Source organism: Tamandua tetradactyla, chromosome 15 (genome assembly GCF_023851605.1).
Source record: "Tamandua tetradactyla isolate mTamTet1 chromosome 15, mTamTet1.pri, whole genome shotgun sequence".
Taxonomy (NCBI): domain Eukaryota; kingdom Metazoa; phylum Chordata; class Mammalia; order Pilosa; family Myrmecophagidae; genus Tamandua; species Tamandua tetradactyla.
This window is the reverse complement of record NC_135341.1, coordinates 43,836,352-43,850,040: the sequence shown is the minus strand read 5'-3', so window position 1 is coordinate 43,850,040 and position 13,689 is coordinate 43,836,352. Positions and strand designations below refer to the sequence as shown.

At 39.7% G+C, this 13,689-nt stretch overlaps 1 protein-coding gene across 6 annotated transcripts in view; it reads left to right on the top strand.

Moving 5' to 3' along the window:
• Positions 1-9,379, top strand: part of SNRK (SNF related kinase) — a 71,839-nt gene extending 62,460 nt beyond the window's left edge. For all 6 annotated transcript variants that reach the window (XM_077129633.1, XM_077129634.1, XM_077129638.1 and 3 more), the window contains one exon: positions 5,533-9,379. In XM_077129633.1, the coding sequence (XP_076985748.1) occupies positions 5,533-6,751 (1,219 nt within the window). In that variant the 3' untranslated portion in view covers positions 6,752-9,379. The remainder of the gene's footprint in view (positions 1-5,532) is intronic.
• The last annotated feature ends 4,310 nt before the right edge of the window (positions 9,380-13,689 follow it).

Genomic DNA, 13,689 nt, shown 5'->3' with positions numbered 1-13,689 from the left:
CTATTATAGATACAGTAGAATTTTACTTTACAACAATATGAATAAATGTGAGGCTTCCTCCACACATTTGTGTGGATGTCTGAAAGAGAGACACAGGCTTTTAGGTCTGTTCCGAATCTGGAACTCTTGTACTGATGTTGGGGTTACCTGCAGACTGCAGAGAATCTTCCTCCAGCCTGCCCTAGAGAGCAGAGGACACACAATTGGAAGAGGATAAGGCAGGGACAGCTTTTTCCTGCAGTCAGGTAATCCTGGGACGAAAAAGCAAGAGGTTGATGTACTTACTGTAAGTGGGACATGGTCACACATAGTCGATTAGTAATTGCTCAGTTGTGACCATTTCGGGGAATACTGTTTCTTGACTTCAACTTTGGATTCTTTTGTTAACAGGTATGTTCCACTAAAGGGGACCAGTGCAGAACATTTTGAGAAAATTTACATGTAACAGTTATAGATATTCTGCATACAGTGTGATCACTGATCAACTTTTGCTCTTTCTTTGTTGATTATTAGAACTATATGACTTTACAGTTTCTTTGGACTTCAGGCTCTTGGGGGCTTGTTGGGTTTTGTCAGCGTAGGTTGGAAAGATGGTGTCATCAAGGCTGCTGTTAGAGGAGGCTTTGTGGAGCTCTCTGGGAAGCTGACCTCTGCATAGGAGAGACTTGGTGCCCAACAACTCAAAGACTAGAAGAACCGCTTAGGCACTGATGCCTGGGCGCATAGTTTCTGTCAGCTCAGCAGGAAATCATTCAGAGGCTTCAGAAGGCTGCAGGGTGGGGCCACTGCCCCTAGGGGGTTAACAGCCTTGGGACCCAATCCATCATCAGATATCACTGCCCTCAAGCTTGTGTGACCTTGAGCAGATTACTTTCCCTCTCTGTGTTTTGATTTCTTCCTCTGTAAAAGGTGAATAATAATAGCATCTACCTTACAGAATTGTTGTGGGGTTGAATGAATCAGTCCCTATGAGGCTCTCACACAGAGGCTGGCTTCCAGTAAGCACTTGATCAGTGTGAGTTAGGCTGTTTATGTGACTTATTTATAATTCTTGTTAGCAGTGTTGCTTCTCATTCATTAAGATAAGACATGATTTTCTTACAAAGTTGTGGCTATAAGAATGACTTACTTATCTAGCAAGTAGATTGGGCCTAGATATGTATTCAATAGATGTGAAGTTTTTAACAATGTGATTTACTTGTATCAGTGCTGTAAAATTCCTTGGCATTTTTAAAACTGGATTGTAATTTCAGAGTAACAGAATTGGTGTGAAAAGGAAAATGTCCACATCCACAGTGTGGAAGTGGCTGTTTTAAATGATTCTGGCATCTATTATTCTCCACAGCAGAAAGAATAGTTGAGAATTTGAAGGTGTTTATTCAAAATAGAGACTAGAGAGCCCCATTTTCAAATGTCTTCTTTGTCTTCCAAGCTGTGTTCTTGTCTCTTGGGTGACTCCAGATTGGAGAGTAAAATAAAATTTAAATAATAATAAAAATGTTATGCATTTAAAAAATATGCTTGTTTATATTTAGCTTAGTAAATGCATTTTTTAGTTGGGGAAAAAGAGATTTATGTTTACCAGTATGCACTGACTTTTTTCTCCATTATTCTCATTTAAATCCGTTAAAAATTTTTCTACTTATTTTGTAAACACCTGGCTTTTATACCATCGTGTAAAATCAGGAGGAACAGAAATTTCAGGTGAATTTTTATTAGCAGTAGTATACCTTTAAAGGTTGCTATCTAACAACTAAGGAACAAAACATGTGGTATTCAGGTTTGGCTTTGGCAGTAACCCTTGTGTGTTGTTTTGTTGTTGTTTTTTTTGGTCCATTTATTCACTTATTGACTCAGCAGGGGAGCAAAACAACTAGTAAGCAGAATACTCTCTCTATTCTCACCACATCTCAAGGTTATAGCCCATTTGCACACATTTCTCATATGAATAGCCTCATCAAATCCCCGGCACAGCTGGGGCCCACCATCTCTTGCCAAGTCCATGAATGATGCCCTTCTGGGTACTCAGAGTCAGTTCTGGCCTTTGACAGAGGGGCTTGGCTCATGGGGCAGCCTGGCATGGATTCGAATGGCCACTCACTACTTTAACTCAGCTCTGGGATACAGCTGTTTGGCTCTTCCTCAGTGCCAGGCAGCACTTTAGCAATATCCACCCTCAAGGTTCCTTCGTCCCCTCCCTCCTTCTGTGGAGGCAAGATGCTGTCTGGGGAGAGATAGTGGTCTTAACTACTCAAAACTGCCTTTAAAGTGACTTCATGTTTGAATGGAGTCTGTTGGAACTGCTGGATGACTGAATATTCTAGTGCAAATTCCAGTGTTTGATGGGACGCTTTCAGTTTTGGAGGTTCCAAAATAGGCTGTAAAAAGTGGCCCTTGGGTCAAATGGCTTACCATCTGTTTTTGAAAATCATGTCTTTTTGGAACATAGCCATGCCCTTTCGTTTATTTATTATATTGTCTGTGGCTGCTTCATGCTATAATGACAGAATTCAGAAGTGTGACAAAACTGTATGGTCCACAAGGCTGAAAATATTTACTGTCTGGCCCTTTGTAGAAAATGTTTGCCATCACCTGTCCTAAAAGTCTGTAGTTCTAAAATTCTATAATATTAGGAGCTAACAATTCTAACAGTCTTTGGATTTTAAAATCCCAAGCTTCTGTTAGATTGAACCACATGAAATAAACTATTTTTCAACCATTTTTCACCTATCAAATGGCAAATTCACATGGTTCAACCTAAGATTTTAATATTTTATGCATGTCTAATGTTTCAGGATTCTATGTCTTAAGGTTTCCTGGTTTGCAGAGTCTGAGGTCATACATTTCAAAGACCTAGTCTGCTATAATGTCAGATACTAAGATTCTATGGGTCTAAATGTTGAGTGGCCATATTAATAATTAGAAGTTTCTGCTGTATTAAAATAGGGAAAGGTATGAAAGTTAGTTAGCCTACATGAAAGAGTTTAGTTAGTAAATTCATTTAAAAATAATGTAGGTCAATGGGACCTTATTGAGAAATGGATGAAATACAGAAGGGAAAGGACAGTGTTTGAATCTGCCATCCTAAGACTAGGGTGAACCAAGGCATGAGTGGGGTTTGACAGGGTGAACCCGAGGGCTTAAATGAGACTCACATGAGCATGTACTGCTCATTTGGTTGCTCCAGAAATGAGCCCCTGCTTCTGCCACCCCACCCCCACCTTTTAACTTAGAGAAGTTGTAGGTTTACAGAAAAATTATGCATAAAATACAGGATTCCCATATACCACCCTGTTCTTAACAATTTACTTTGGTGTGGGTACGTTTGTTACAATTGATGAAAGCACATTTTAATAATTATGCTATTAACCATAATCCATGATTTAACTTAAGTTCACTGTGTTGTGCAGTTCCTTGGACTTTTTTTAAAAATTGTATTCTATTAATACATATACAACCTAACATTTCCCCTTTTAACCACATTCATATGTACAATTCAGTGTTGTTAATTATGCATACCATGTTGTGCTACCATTACCACCATGCATTAACAAAACTTTACCATCACCCCAAATAGAAATTGTCCATTTAAAGCCCTATCTCCCTATTCTCTACACCCTCCCCATTCTGTGGTAGCCTATATTCTAGATTCTTACTCTTTGAGTTTGCTTATTCTAATTATTTCATGTCAATGAGATCATACTTCTGTGTCTGGCTTATTTCGCTCAACATGATATCCTCAGAGTTTGTTCATGTTTTCACATGTATCCAAACTTCATTCCTTTTTGTGGCTGAATAACACTCCATTGATGTATATGCCACATTTTGTTTATCCATTCATTGGTTGGATGCTTGGGTTGCTTCTGTCTTTTGGCAGTTGTGAATAATACTACTATGAACATCAATGTGCAAATATCTGTTCATGTCCCTGCTTTCAGTTTTGGGGTATAAATACCTAACAGAGCTGATTCATATGGTAATTCTGTACTTAGCTTTCTGAGGAACTGCCAAACTATCTTTCACAGTGGCGGTACTATTTTACATTCCCACCAGCAATGAATTGAGTATTCTTATTTCTTCACATCCTCTCCAACACTTATAATTTTCTGTTTTCTTAATAGTAGCCATTTTAGTGTGTGTGAAATGATATTTCGTGATTTTGACTTGCATTTCCCTAATGGCTAATGAGGTTGAGCATCTTTTTGTGTACTTTCTGGCCATTTGTGTATCTTCTTTGGAGAAATATTTATTCAAGTCTCCTGTCCATTTTTCAGTTTGTCTTTTTGTTGTTGAGTTGAAAGCTTTCTCTATATGTTCTAGACATTAACCCCCCCCATCAATTATGTGATTTCCAAACATTTTCTTCCATTATATAGGCTGTTTACTTGCATGATAATCCTTTGATGTACAAAAGTTTTTAATTTTGATGAAGTCCCATTTGTCTGTTTTTTTCTTTTATTGCTCGTGTTTTAAATGTCAAGTCTAAGAAACTGATGTCTATCATGAAGTCCTGAAGATGCTTCCTTATATTTTTTTCCAGAAGTTTTATAGTTCTGGCTGTTATATTTAGGTCTTTAATCCATTTTGAGTTGTTTTTTTATATAGTGTTAGGTAAGGGTCCACCTTCATTGTTTCGCAAATGGAGATCCAGTTTTCCCAGTATCATTTGTTAAAGAGGCCATTCTTTCCCAATTGGTCTTTGCCCTGCTGTCAAAAATTAGTTGGCCATAAATGTTATAGTTGATTTCTGAACTCTCAGTACTATTCCATTCGTCCATATGCCCTGTTGCAGTATCATGCTATTTTGATTACTGTGGCTTTATAATAAGTTTTTAAATTGGGAAATGTGAGTCCTCCAATTTCGCTGTTTTTCTTCAAGAAGATGGCTTTGGTTATTTTGGGTCCCTAACTGTACATATAAATCTGATGATTGACTTTTCCATTTCTGCAAAGAAAACTGTTGGAATTTTTATTGGGATTGCATTGAATCTATAAATCGCTTTGGGTAGAATTGACTCTATTTCATCTTCCAACCCATGAACACAGAATGTCTTCCTGTTTATTTACGTCTTCTCTCTTCTTTGATTTCTTTTAGCTGCTGCTGTTTTGTAGTTTTCTATGTGCAAGTCCTTTACATGCTTGGTTAGATTTATTCCTAGTTAGTTGATTGTTTTAGTTGCTGTTGTAAAAGGGATTTTTTTTCTTCCCAATTTGCTTTTAAAAATATTTTTATTATAGTATCAAACTTTTGTATGGAAACCATAGATTAGTACTTTGCCTCTTTTACTTTTCTTATACTAAGCTGAATTTTTTACTTGGCCAGTGAGTCACAGACTGAACCATGTTTCAAAACCACATTTGTCCTTCTGGTGTCCCTGCTGATGTTTACCGGATGTTGGATGGGTATATAAGACGGCTGCTGCTCTTTTTTTTTTTTTTATCTGTGGATTTTGCCTTGGTAAGTTTTATATGATGTGCTTTGCTAACATCTGCATATTATTACATGACTTTTCTTTTTCTACTGTTACACAGGCAGTCATGGCCAACCAAAATCGATGTACCCCAGGATCTTGAGGATGACCTCACAGCCACTCCTCTGTCCCATGCAACTGTCCCTCAGTCTCCTGCCCGTGCTGCTGACAATGTCTTAAATGGCCACAGGAGCAAAGGCCTGTGTGACTCGGTGAAGAAGGATGACCTCCCTGAGTTGGCTGGACCAGCACTGTCCACGGTTCCTCCCACAAGTTTGAAACCGACAGCCAGTGGGCGAAAGTGTCTCTTCAGGGTGGAAGAAGATGAAGAGGAAGATGAAGAGGACAAGAAACCCATGTCCCTCTCAACACAGGTGGTTTTGCGCCGGAAACCATCTGTGACCAACCGCCTGACATCTAGGAAGAGTGCTCCTGTTCTCAACCAGATCTTTGAGGAAGGGGAATCTGATGATGAGTTTGACATGGATGAGAATCTGCCTCCCAAGCTGAGCAGGTTAAAAATGAACATTGCTTCTCCGGGTACAGTTCACAAACGCTACCACCGGAGGAAAAGTCAGGGCCGGGGCTCTAGCTGCAGTAGTTCAGAGACCAGTGATGATGATTCTGAAAGCCGGCGGCGGCTTGATAAAGATAGCGGGTTCACCTACTCATGGCATCGCCGGGATAGCAGCGAGGGGCCCCCTGGCAGTGAGGGGGATGGCGGGGGCCAGAGCAAGCCAAGCAATGGCAGTGGAGGGGCGGACAAGGCGAGCCCTAGTGAGAACAATGCTGGCGGGGGCAGCCCCTCCAGCAGCTCCAGTGGCAAACCCAACAACACGTCGGGTACCACACGCCGCTGTGCTGGCCCAGTCAACTCCATGCAGCTGGCCTCGCGCAGTGCTGGTGAGCTTGTTGAGAGCCTCAAACTCATGAGCCTCTGCCTTGGCTCCCAGCTTCATGGGAGTACCAAGTACATTATTGATCCACAGAACGGCTTGTCATTTTCCAGTGTGAAAGTGCAAGAGAAGTCCACATGGAAAATGTGCATCAGCTCCACAGGGAACGCGGGGCAGGCCCCTGCAATGGGCAGCATAAAGTTTTTCTCTGACCACATGTCAGACACCACCACTGACTTGGAACGGATAAAGAGCAAGAACCTGAAAAATAACGTGCTACAGCTACCTCTGTGTGAAAAGACCATCTCTGTGAACATTCAGCGGAACCCTAAGGAGGGGCTGCTGTGTGCCTCCAGCCAGGCCAGCTGCTGCCATGTCATTTGACTGCAGCCCAGCTTGGTCACTAGCACGTCTCCTGCTCAGAGCTGTGAAGACTGGCTCACTTCACTGTTCCCTCTTCTGTTTTACTTTTTAAAGTGGACATTAGGAGCAATTATTTATTACATTTTCATTTGTTCGCCTGACGATGTGACAATGCATGGTTTTTGCATGCTGCTAGACACTTCTTTTCCAGCCGAAAAGTCAATTGTGTAGTTTTTACTTTTATAATTTTAACGTGGATTATCAGGATTAAATTAAAATGTCTATTTGGAACCTAGTATAAATGGAGCACTTAGAAATTTGATGTTTATGCACTTGACTAGAGAGGGAAAAAATGCTTATGTTTCCTTGTGAAAAACCTATATTCCTGTCCTGACCTTCTGTGATATGGAAACCCTGTGCTCTGAGGCACACTCTGTGATGTCTGAGACAGAACCAAAGCAATAACGTTGCAACGCCAGCAGGCCTGGGTGAGGGGTGAGCGCCTGGGCGCCCACTTAGCCTGACAAGGCCTGTGCAGAACGCAGTGCAGCGAGCGCCTGCACTAAGAACCTTAAAACCATGCTTTCAATATACCCACACCTGTTTGTCTTAAGCTATAGTGTGAAAAAAAGAAAAAAAAGGTTTGGGCTCTGAAAATTTAACTGAAAAAGATTTTCTTGTTTTTGTAATAGGTGAGATAAAGTACTTAGATTTGTAAGGCAGCTCCCCTGTAGTGATAAATTAATTACAAGCAGACAATCTTATTTTGTAATGTGAAGTGAATCGATGATGTTTTTACTTATAGAGAATATGTCTGTCTTACAGAACAAAAAGATGCTCTGTGTATATTCCTTCCCTTAGGACGTACCCCAAGGTTTCTTTTAAAACCACGTAGATAGAGGCGACTATGGAGGGCCTAGGGTGGAGGCCAAAGGAAACACAGATGCTGGCTAAGTCAAAACCCCAGAAATGAAATAAACCTTGCTTTTTTTTTTTTTTTAGACATTTGATAATTAGGTTTTCTCTCTTATTTTCATTATTTTACATCATTTAGTTCAGTTAGCTATGAAAATAGGCAGATCAAAAAATACACATAAAAGGGTAAAATTCACACATGGAGAAAAAAGAAAAACAAAGACTGCTTTGTATTTTGTTATTGCTGGAAGCATTTTTCACTTTGCCTTCCTGCCAAAATAATAATCAAAGACCTATGCTTTAAACTATTCCTGTACAAAGACTACTACTTTTGACCAGATAATCATCATTTGTGGCATTTTACCTTGTAGGGCATCGAATATTGCAGATTGCTAATTTTGGAAAGGGCCAGATGTTATCTTGCATGCTATGCCCTGGGGGGTGTAAAAGCAATGCTTTTGCAACCTTGGTGATGGGATGTGGCAGCCCAACTGTGGCTGGGCCCCTGAGGCCTTCCCACACTCCATCCTCCTGTCAAGTCTCTGAAATGACAGGCATGGACACATCCGGTCACATCATTTGTAGAGTGGACAAAGCACCAGAGAACTGCATTATATTGGTCATGGTTTCTTCAAGTCCACACACCAACTCTGCTAACTTTAGGATTAATGTTGTTTACTCAGAACTCTGAACTTCACAGTATACTTACTAAACTAAGTAAAAATGATATGTAAAACAATTTACTTTCTAGACCTAGGCTAGATATGTTTTAAGCTACAGCTTTATATCCATTGTGATATTTGTAATTGAAAAGCTACGAAAATAGATGTGTGGGTGAAGCCATAGAACATATTTGCTTGAAATTCTTGCGCAGGGATCTTATAAAGGGCCAGAAATAAGATGTGTGGTTCACATAGATAGTGAGCGTAACATCTGTATTAAATGTAGGAGAGAAGTTTATAAAGGGCATTGGCAATAAACTCTTTGTTGCAGCTGTTTTCCAAGTAATGTAAATAGTTTTTCCTGTGATTATGTATAGCCTTGGAATGGCACCTTTTAACTAACCTATATGTGTTGGTTTTCAATGGTTTTTTATATTCAGATGTATATATGGTGCTCACTTTAGGATCAGCAGTGTTGACCATTTATGCTGCATAGCTGTATTATAGCCTTATTAGTTGTGTGTGGTTGGTTGACCCTTTGGGTATACAAATGTTAGTCTGAGTGGTGTCTTATTCATTTGTTCATAAGTGAATGATTGTGCATGTGTTGTATGTCATAGTATGTCATCACATAAAAGGGAGGGAGTGAATAACCATTATATTAAGATAATATTGGACCAAACTACTTGCTCTAAAGAGTTTCTTGTACCCCTTAACCTGTCTTCAAAAGTTGCACATAGTTACAGTAGTGTATAAATTAAATATTGTGGAAAAACAGTTAGTCTTGTATTTTTCTGTATGTGTGTATATATAATTATGTACTTCTGGCAATTCTATCTGTATTTAAAAATGTGACAATCTCGATACTGATTTTCAGAATAGCCGTGAGATCGAGTTGAATTCTATGAAGTAAGAATTGATGTGTGTTAAGAGGGTACAGAATTATCAACTGATTTGTTCAGTTGCTTCCAATGCTGGTTGATTTTCCTCATTGTGTAAACATTGACAGGTATGTGACAAATGGGAAAAAAATCCAAATAATAAAGTGACATATTGGTGTTCAGCAATATAATCTGAGTCCCATTTTGTATTTCTCATGTAAGCAGCTCTGTATAATTCCAGTCCCTGAAGACCCAGCTTCCCACATGCTGTGCACTCACCTATACAGCCAAATGTAGTTGAAAAAAGAAGCAGAACTGTTCTCACCTGCAGATCTCAGATGGGCCCCAGAGCATCCCATTATTTATACTTTATTTCCCTAGTTCATTCACTTTCTTCATTTGGTCACTGGATTCTCTGGTCTTTTGGTTCCTCTTCATTCTCTCAACGTCTATTAACTTAGAATAACTCAAGATTCAATTTTGGACTCCTTCTCTATCTGCTTTCTTTTGATCACATTCCATCTAACATCTTTGCTGATAAAACCTAAAAGCACATTTAGCCTTCTCTCTCCCAGGAACACCAGACTTTTGGAGATATCTAGCATCTCAATATTTACACGTCCAAGTCCCCTAATCTTCACCCTCAAAGCGCACTTTTCTCTTCCTGTTCCCCATCTCAATAAATGGCAACTTCAAGCCTTCATTAGTTTTGTACAAGTCAAACACATTGGTGTCATTCTCCACCCCATCACCCCAACATCCAATCAGTCAGAAATCCTCATTGCCTTCCCTCCCACCCTGGTCCATGACACCCTCATCACTCATCTGGACAACTATAAACACCTCTAAAAGGGTCTCACTGCCTTTTGACCTTACCTTTCTCCTGTTCTCCACTCAGCAATATGAATGATCCTTTCAAAAGCTGCCATATGTTTTGAAAGCTTCAGTTCTAAATATTAGTGAATTTTCCACATACATAGTTACTAATTTCTAGTTTAATTCCATTCCTGTCAGTGAACATGCTTTTTATAATTTAAACCTTTCAAAACTTACTGAAACTTGTTATAAGGCCCAGCATAGGCCTATCTTGGTGAGTATTCCATGAGTTCTATAGCTCAGGTCAAGTTAGCCGTGAATGTTCAAATTTTCTATATCCTTACTTGTTTTCTGTCTCACACCTGTTTCTCCTTTTCTATCAGATTTGTTTCTTGAAATTTGAACCTCTGTTGTTAGGTACATGAACATTTAAGATTATTATGACCTCTTAATGAATTGACCCTTTTATCATTATTAAATGTTTCTCTTTATCCTTGGTAGTATTCTTTGTTTTGAAATCTACTTTGTGTGATACTGCCATAGCCACTTCAGGTTTCTTTTCACTTTTCAGGGCATATCTTTTTCCATCCTTTTGCTTTTAACCCATTTGTATCTTTATATTTTAAATGAGTTTCTTCTAAACAGCAAAAAGTTGGGTCTTGCATTTTTATACAATCTGAAAATCTTTGCATTTTAATTGGAGTGTTTGACCAATTACATTTAGTGTATGGTTGGACTTAAGTTTACCATCTTTCTAGTTGTTTTCTATTTATCTGTTCTTTGGGGTATCCCCCCCATACCACATTTTTGTTGTTGTTGTTTAAATGAGCACTTTTTATGATTCCATTTTCTCTTCATTATTGGATTATTAGCTGTACCTGTTTTGTTTCTTAGTAGTTGCTATAGGCTTTATAATATATTTTTGGGGTGCATGGGCTGGGAATCGAACCCCAGTCTTCCATGGCAGGCAGGCATTCTGCCACTGAAAACACCCATGCACTCTACAATATATATATAATATATATATTTTTGTATACTGTATGGTGGGGGTCACATTTCATTCTTTTTCCATGTGAGTATCCCCTTATTGCAGTGCCATTTGTTGAATTTTTTTGTTTGTTTGTTTGCTTGTTTGTTTGGGACATGCATGGGCCAGGAGTCAAACTCAGGTCTCCAGCATGGCAGGTGAGAATTCTAACACTGAACTACCCTTGCACCCCCTGTAATATATTTTAATGTATCACAGTGTACCTTCAAGTAATACCGCTTTATGTATAGTGTAAGAACCTCACAACTGGATACTTCCATTTTCCTCCTCTTGTTCTTTGTGCTATTGCTGTCATACATTTTCTTTCACATATGTATTAATCTCATGCTACACTGTATTTTTCTTTTAAACAATTAATTATCTTTTTAAGTGATTAAATCATGGGGAAAAACGTCTTTTACCTACATATTTGTCATATCCAGTGCTCTTCAATTCCTTGTGTATTGTACATGTTGATCTGTATCATTTTCCTTCTGGCTGCATAATTTCTTTAATAAGTCTTACAGTGCTGATAAGCTGATGTATGTTCTGTCAGCTTTTGTTGAAAGTTTTTATTTCAACTTTGTTTTTTTTTTTGTTTTTTTTTTTTTAAATTTGTGTTTTTATTAAGCCACTGAGATTGGGGGAGTTGTTTGTTCTCGCAGCACAGAGTAGCCTACCCTAGACTAATATACCAAGAACCTGCTACATTTCTTAGATCAACAAAAAGTCTAGAAAATCCAGTGTGCTTTTAAGTGAATTCACTTCAAGTGGAGTTTTCCCCAGTGCCAAATGCTCTTGGATAAAGATGGCTTCAAGAATCAAGTAAGCATCCAGTCCAGGGACTGTCGCCACATCCCTGCTGCTGCTCCCGGGGAGGGTATTCCCTGAGGACCAGCACAGAGGTGGGGGAGCAGGAACTGCTGCTGGTGGGAACAGGCTCCACAGAGATGGGCCCGAGGGGCAGTACCTTTAGTGGGGTCACAGTCTGGGCCTCAGATTCACTGAGCTCTGAACGCCATCGTAGCAGGGCCCTCCTCAGTTGCCCCGCGGAAACTTCCGCTTGGGCGGACGGCGCTGCGCGCGCATCCTCCGCCCTGAGACAGGACTACGCCCGCGCAGGCGCTGCTCACTTCCCGACTGTGCCTCAGTTGTGCCTAACCGGGAACCCCACATCCCAGACGCCTTCGCGGGAGGCCCCCATCTGCCTGGAGACGGAGGTGTCTCAACTTTGTTTTGAAAGGTATTTTTACGGAATATAAAATTCTAGGTTGAGGGCAGGCCACAGTGGCTCAGCAGGTAAGAGTGCTTGCCTGCTATGCCCAAGGACCTGGGTTCGATTCCCGGTGCCTGCCCATGTAAAAAAAAAAAAAAAAAAAAAAATTCTAGGTTGAAAGTTTAATTGCAGCAATGGGTTTTACATTGTTGAGTGATGGGTTTTGTTGTATTCATATAAAAAGTTGCTGAAAAAATGTTCCGATTAAAGCAAGTATGTAAAAATATCCAATCTAAGGCATCCACAGAAGAAACCTTGGTTACAGAAGGCCGAGTAGGTTCAGGGTTTCTCTCTCAACTGGAAAGGCACGTGGCAAACATGGCGATGTGTCTAGCTTCCTCTCTAGGCCTCTTGCTTCATGAAGCTCCCCTGGGGCATCCTCCTTCATCCCCAAAGATCGATGGCTGGTGGACTCTGTAGTTCTCATGTCTTTGCTGCTCTCCTCATTCTGAAACTTTTCTCCAAAATGCTTCCCCTTTTAAAGGATTCCAATAAACCAATCAAGACCCATGTGGAATGAATGGGTGGAGTCATCGCCATGGAGATAATCTAATCAAGTTTCCAACTTACAGTATTGAATAGGGTCTAAAAGAAATGGCTGCTCCCACAAGATTGATTAGGATTAAAATACGTCTTTTCTAGGGTACAAAAATCCTTTCAAACCAGCACAGCATCTAAAAAAATAAAATACCTAGGAATAAACTTAACCAAGGCAGTAAAAGACTTGTATACAGAAAACTACAAAACATTGCTAAAAGAAATTAATTACCTAAATAAATGGCAAGATATCCCATGTTCATGGATTGGAAGACTTAATATTAAGAAGTCAGTACTACTTAAACCATTCTACAAATTCAATGAAATGTCTATAAAAATCCCAGAAGCCTTTTTGCAGACACAGAAAAATCAATCCTCAAGTTCATGTGGAATTTCAAAGGGCCCTGCATAGTCAAAACAATCTGGAAAAAGAACAAAGGTGTAGGACTCACACTTCCTGATTTCAAAACTTACTACAAAGCTGCAGTAATTAAAATGGTCTGGTACAGGCTTAAGAATAGACATATAGACCACTGGAATATAGGACTCCAGAAATAAACCCACACCTCTATGGCCAGTTGATTTTCATCAAGGGCACCAAATCCATTAAATAAGGAAAAAATAATATCTTCAATGTTTGGTGCTAGGGCAACTGGAAATTCACATTCTAAAGAGTGAATTTGGACACCTACCCCTCATCATATACAAAAATGGACCAACAACCTAAATATAAGAGCTAAAACTCTTAGAAGAAAACAGGGAGATAGCTTCATTTTGTAAAAGAGCCCCTGCAGGTTAGGTAGCTGGTCCTGCCCACCAGGCACCCTGATCAAGAAATTCCTGTG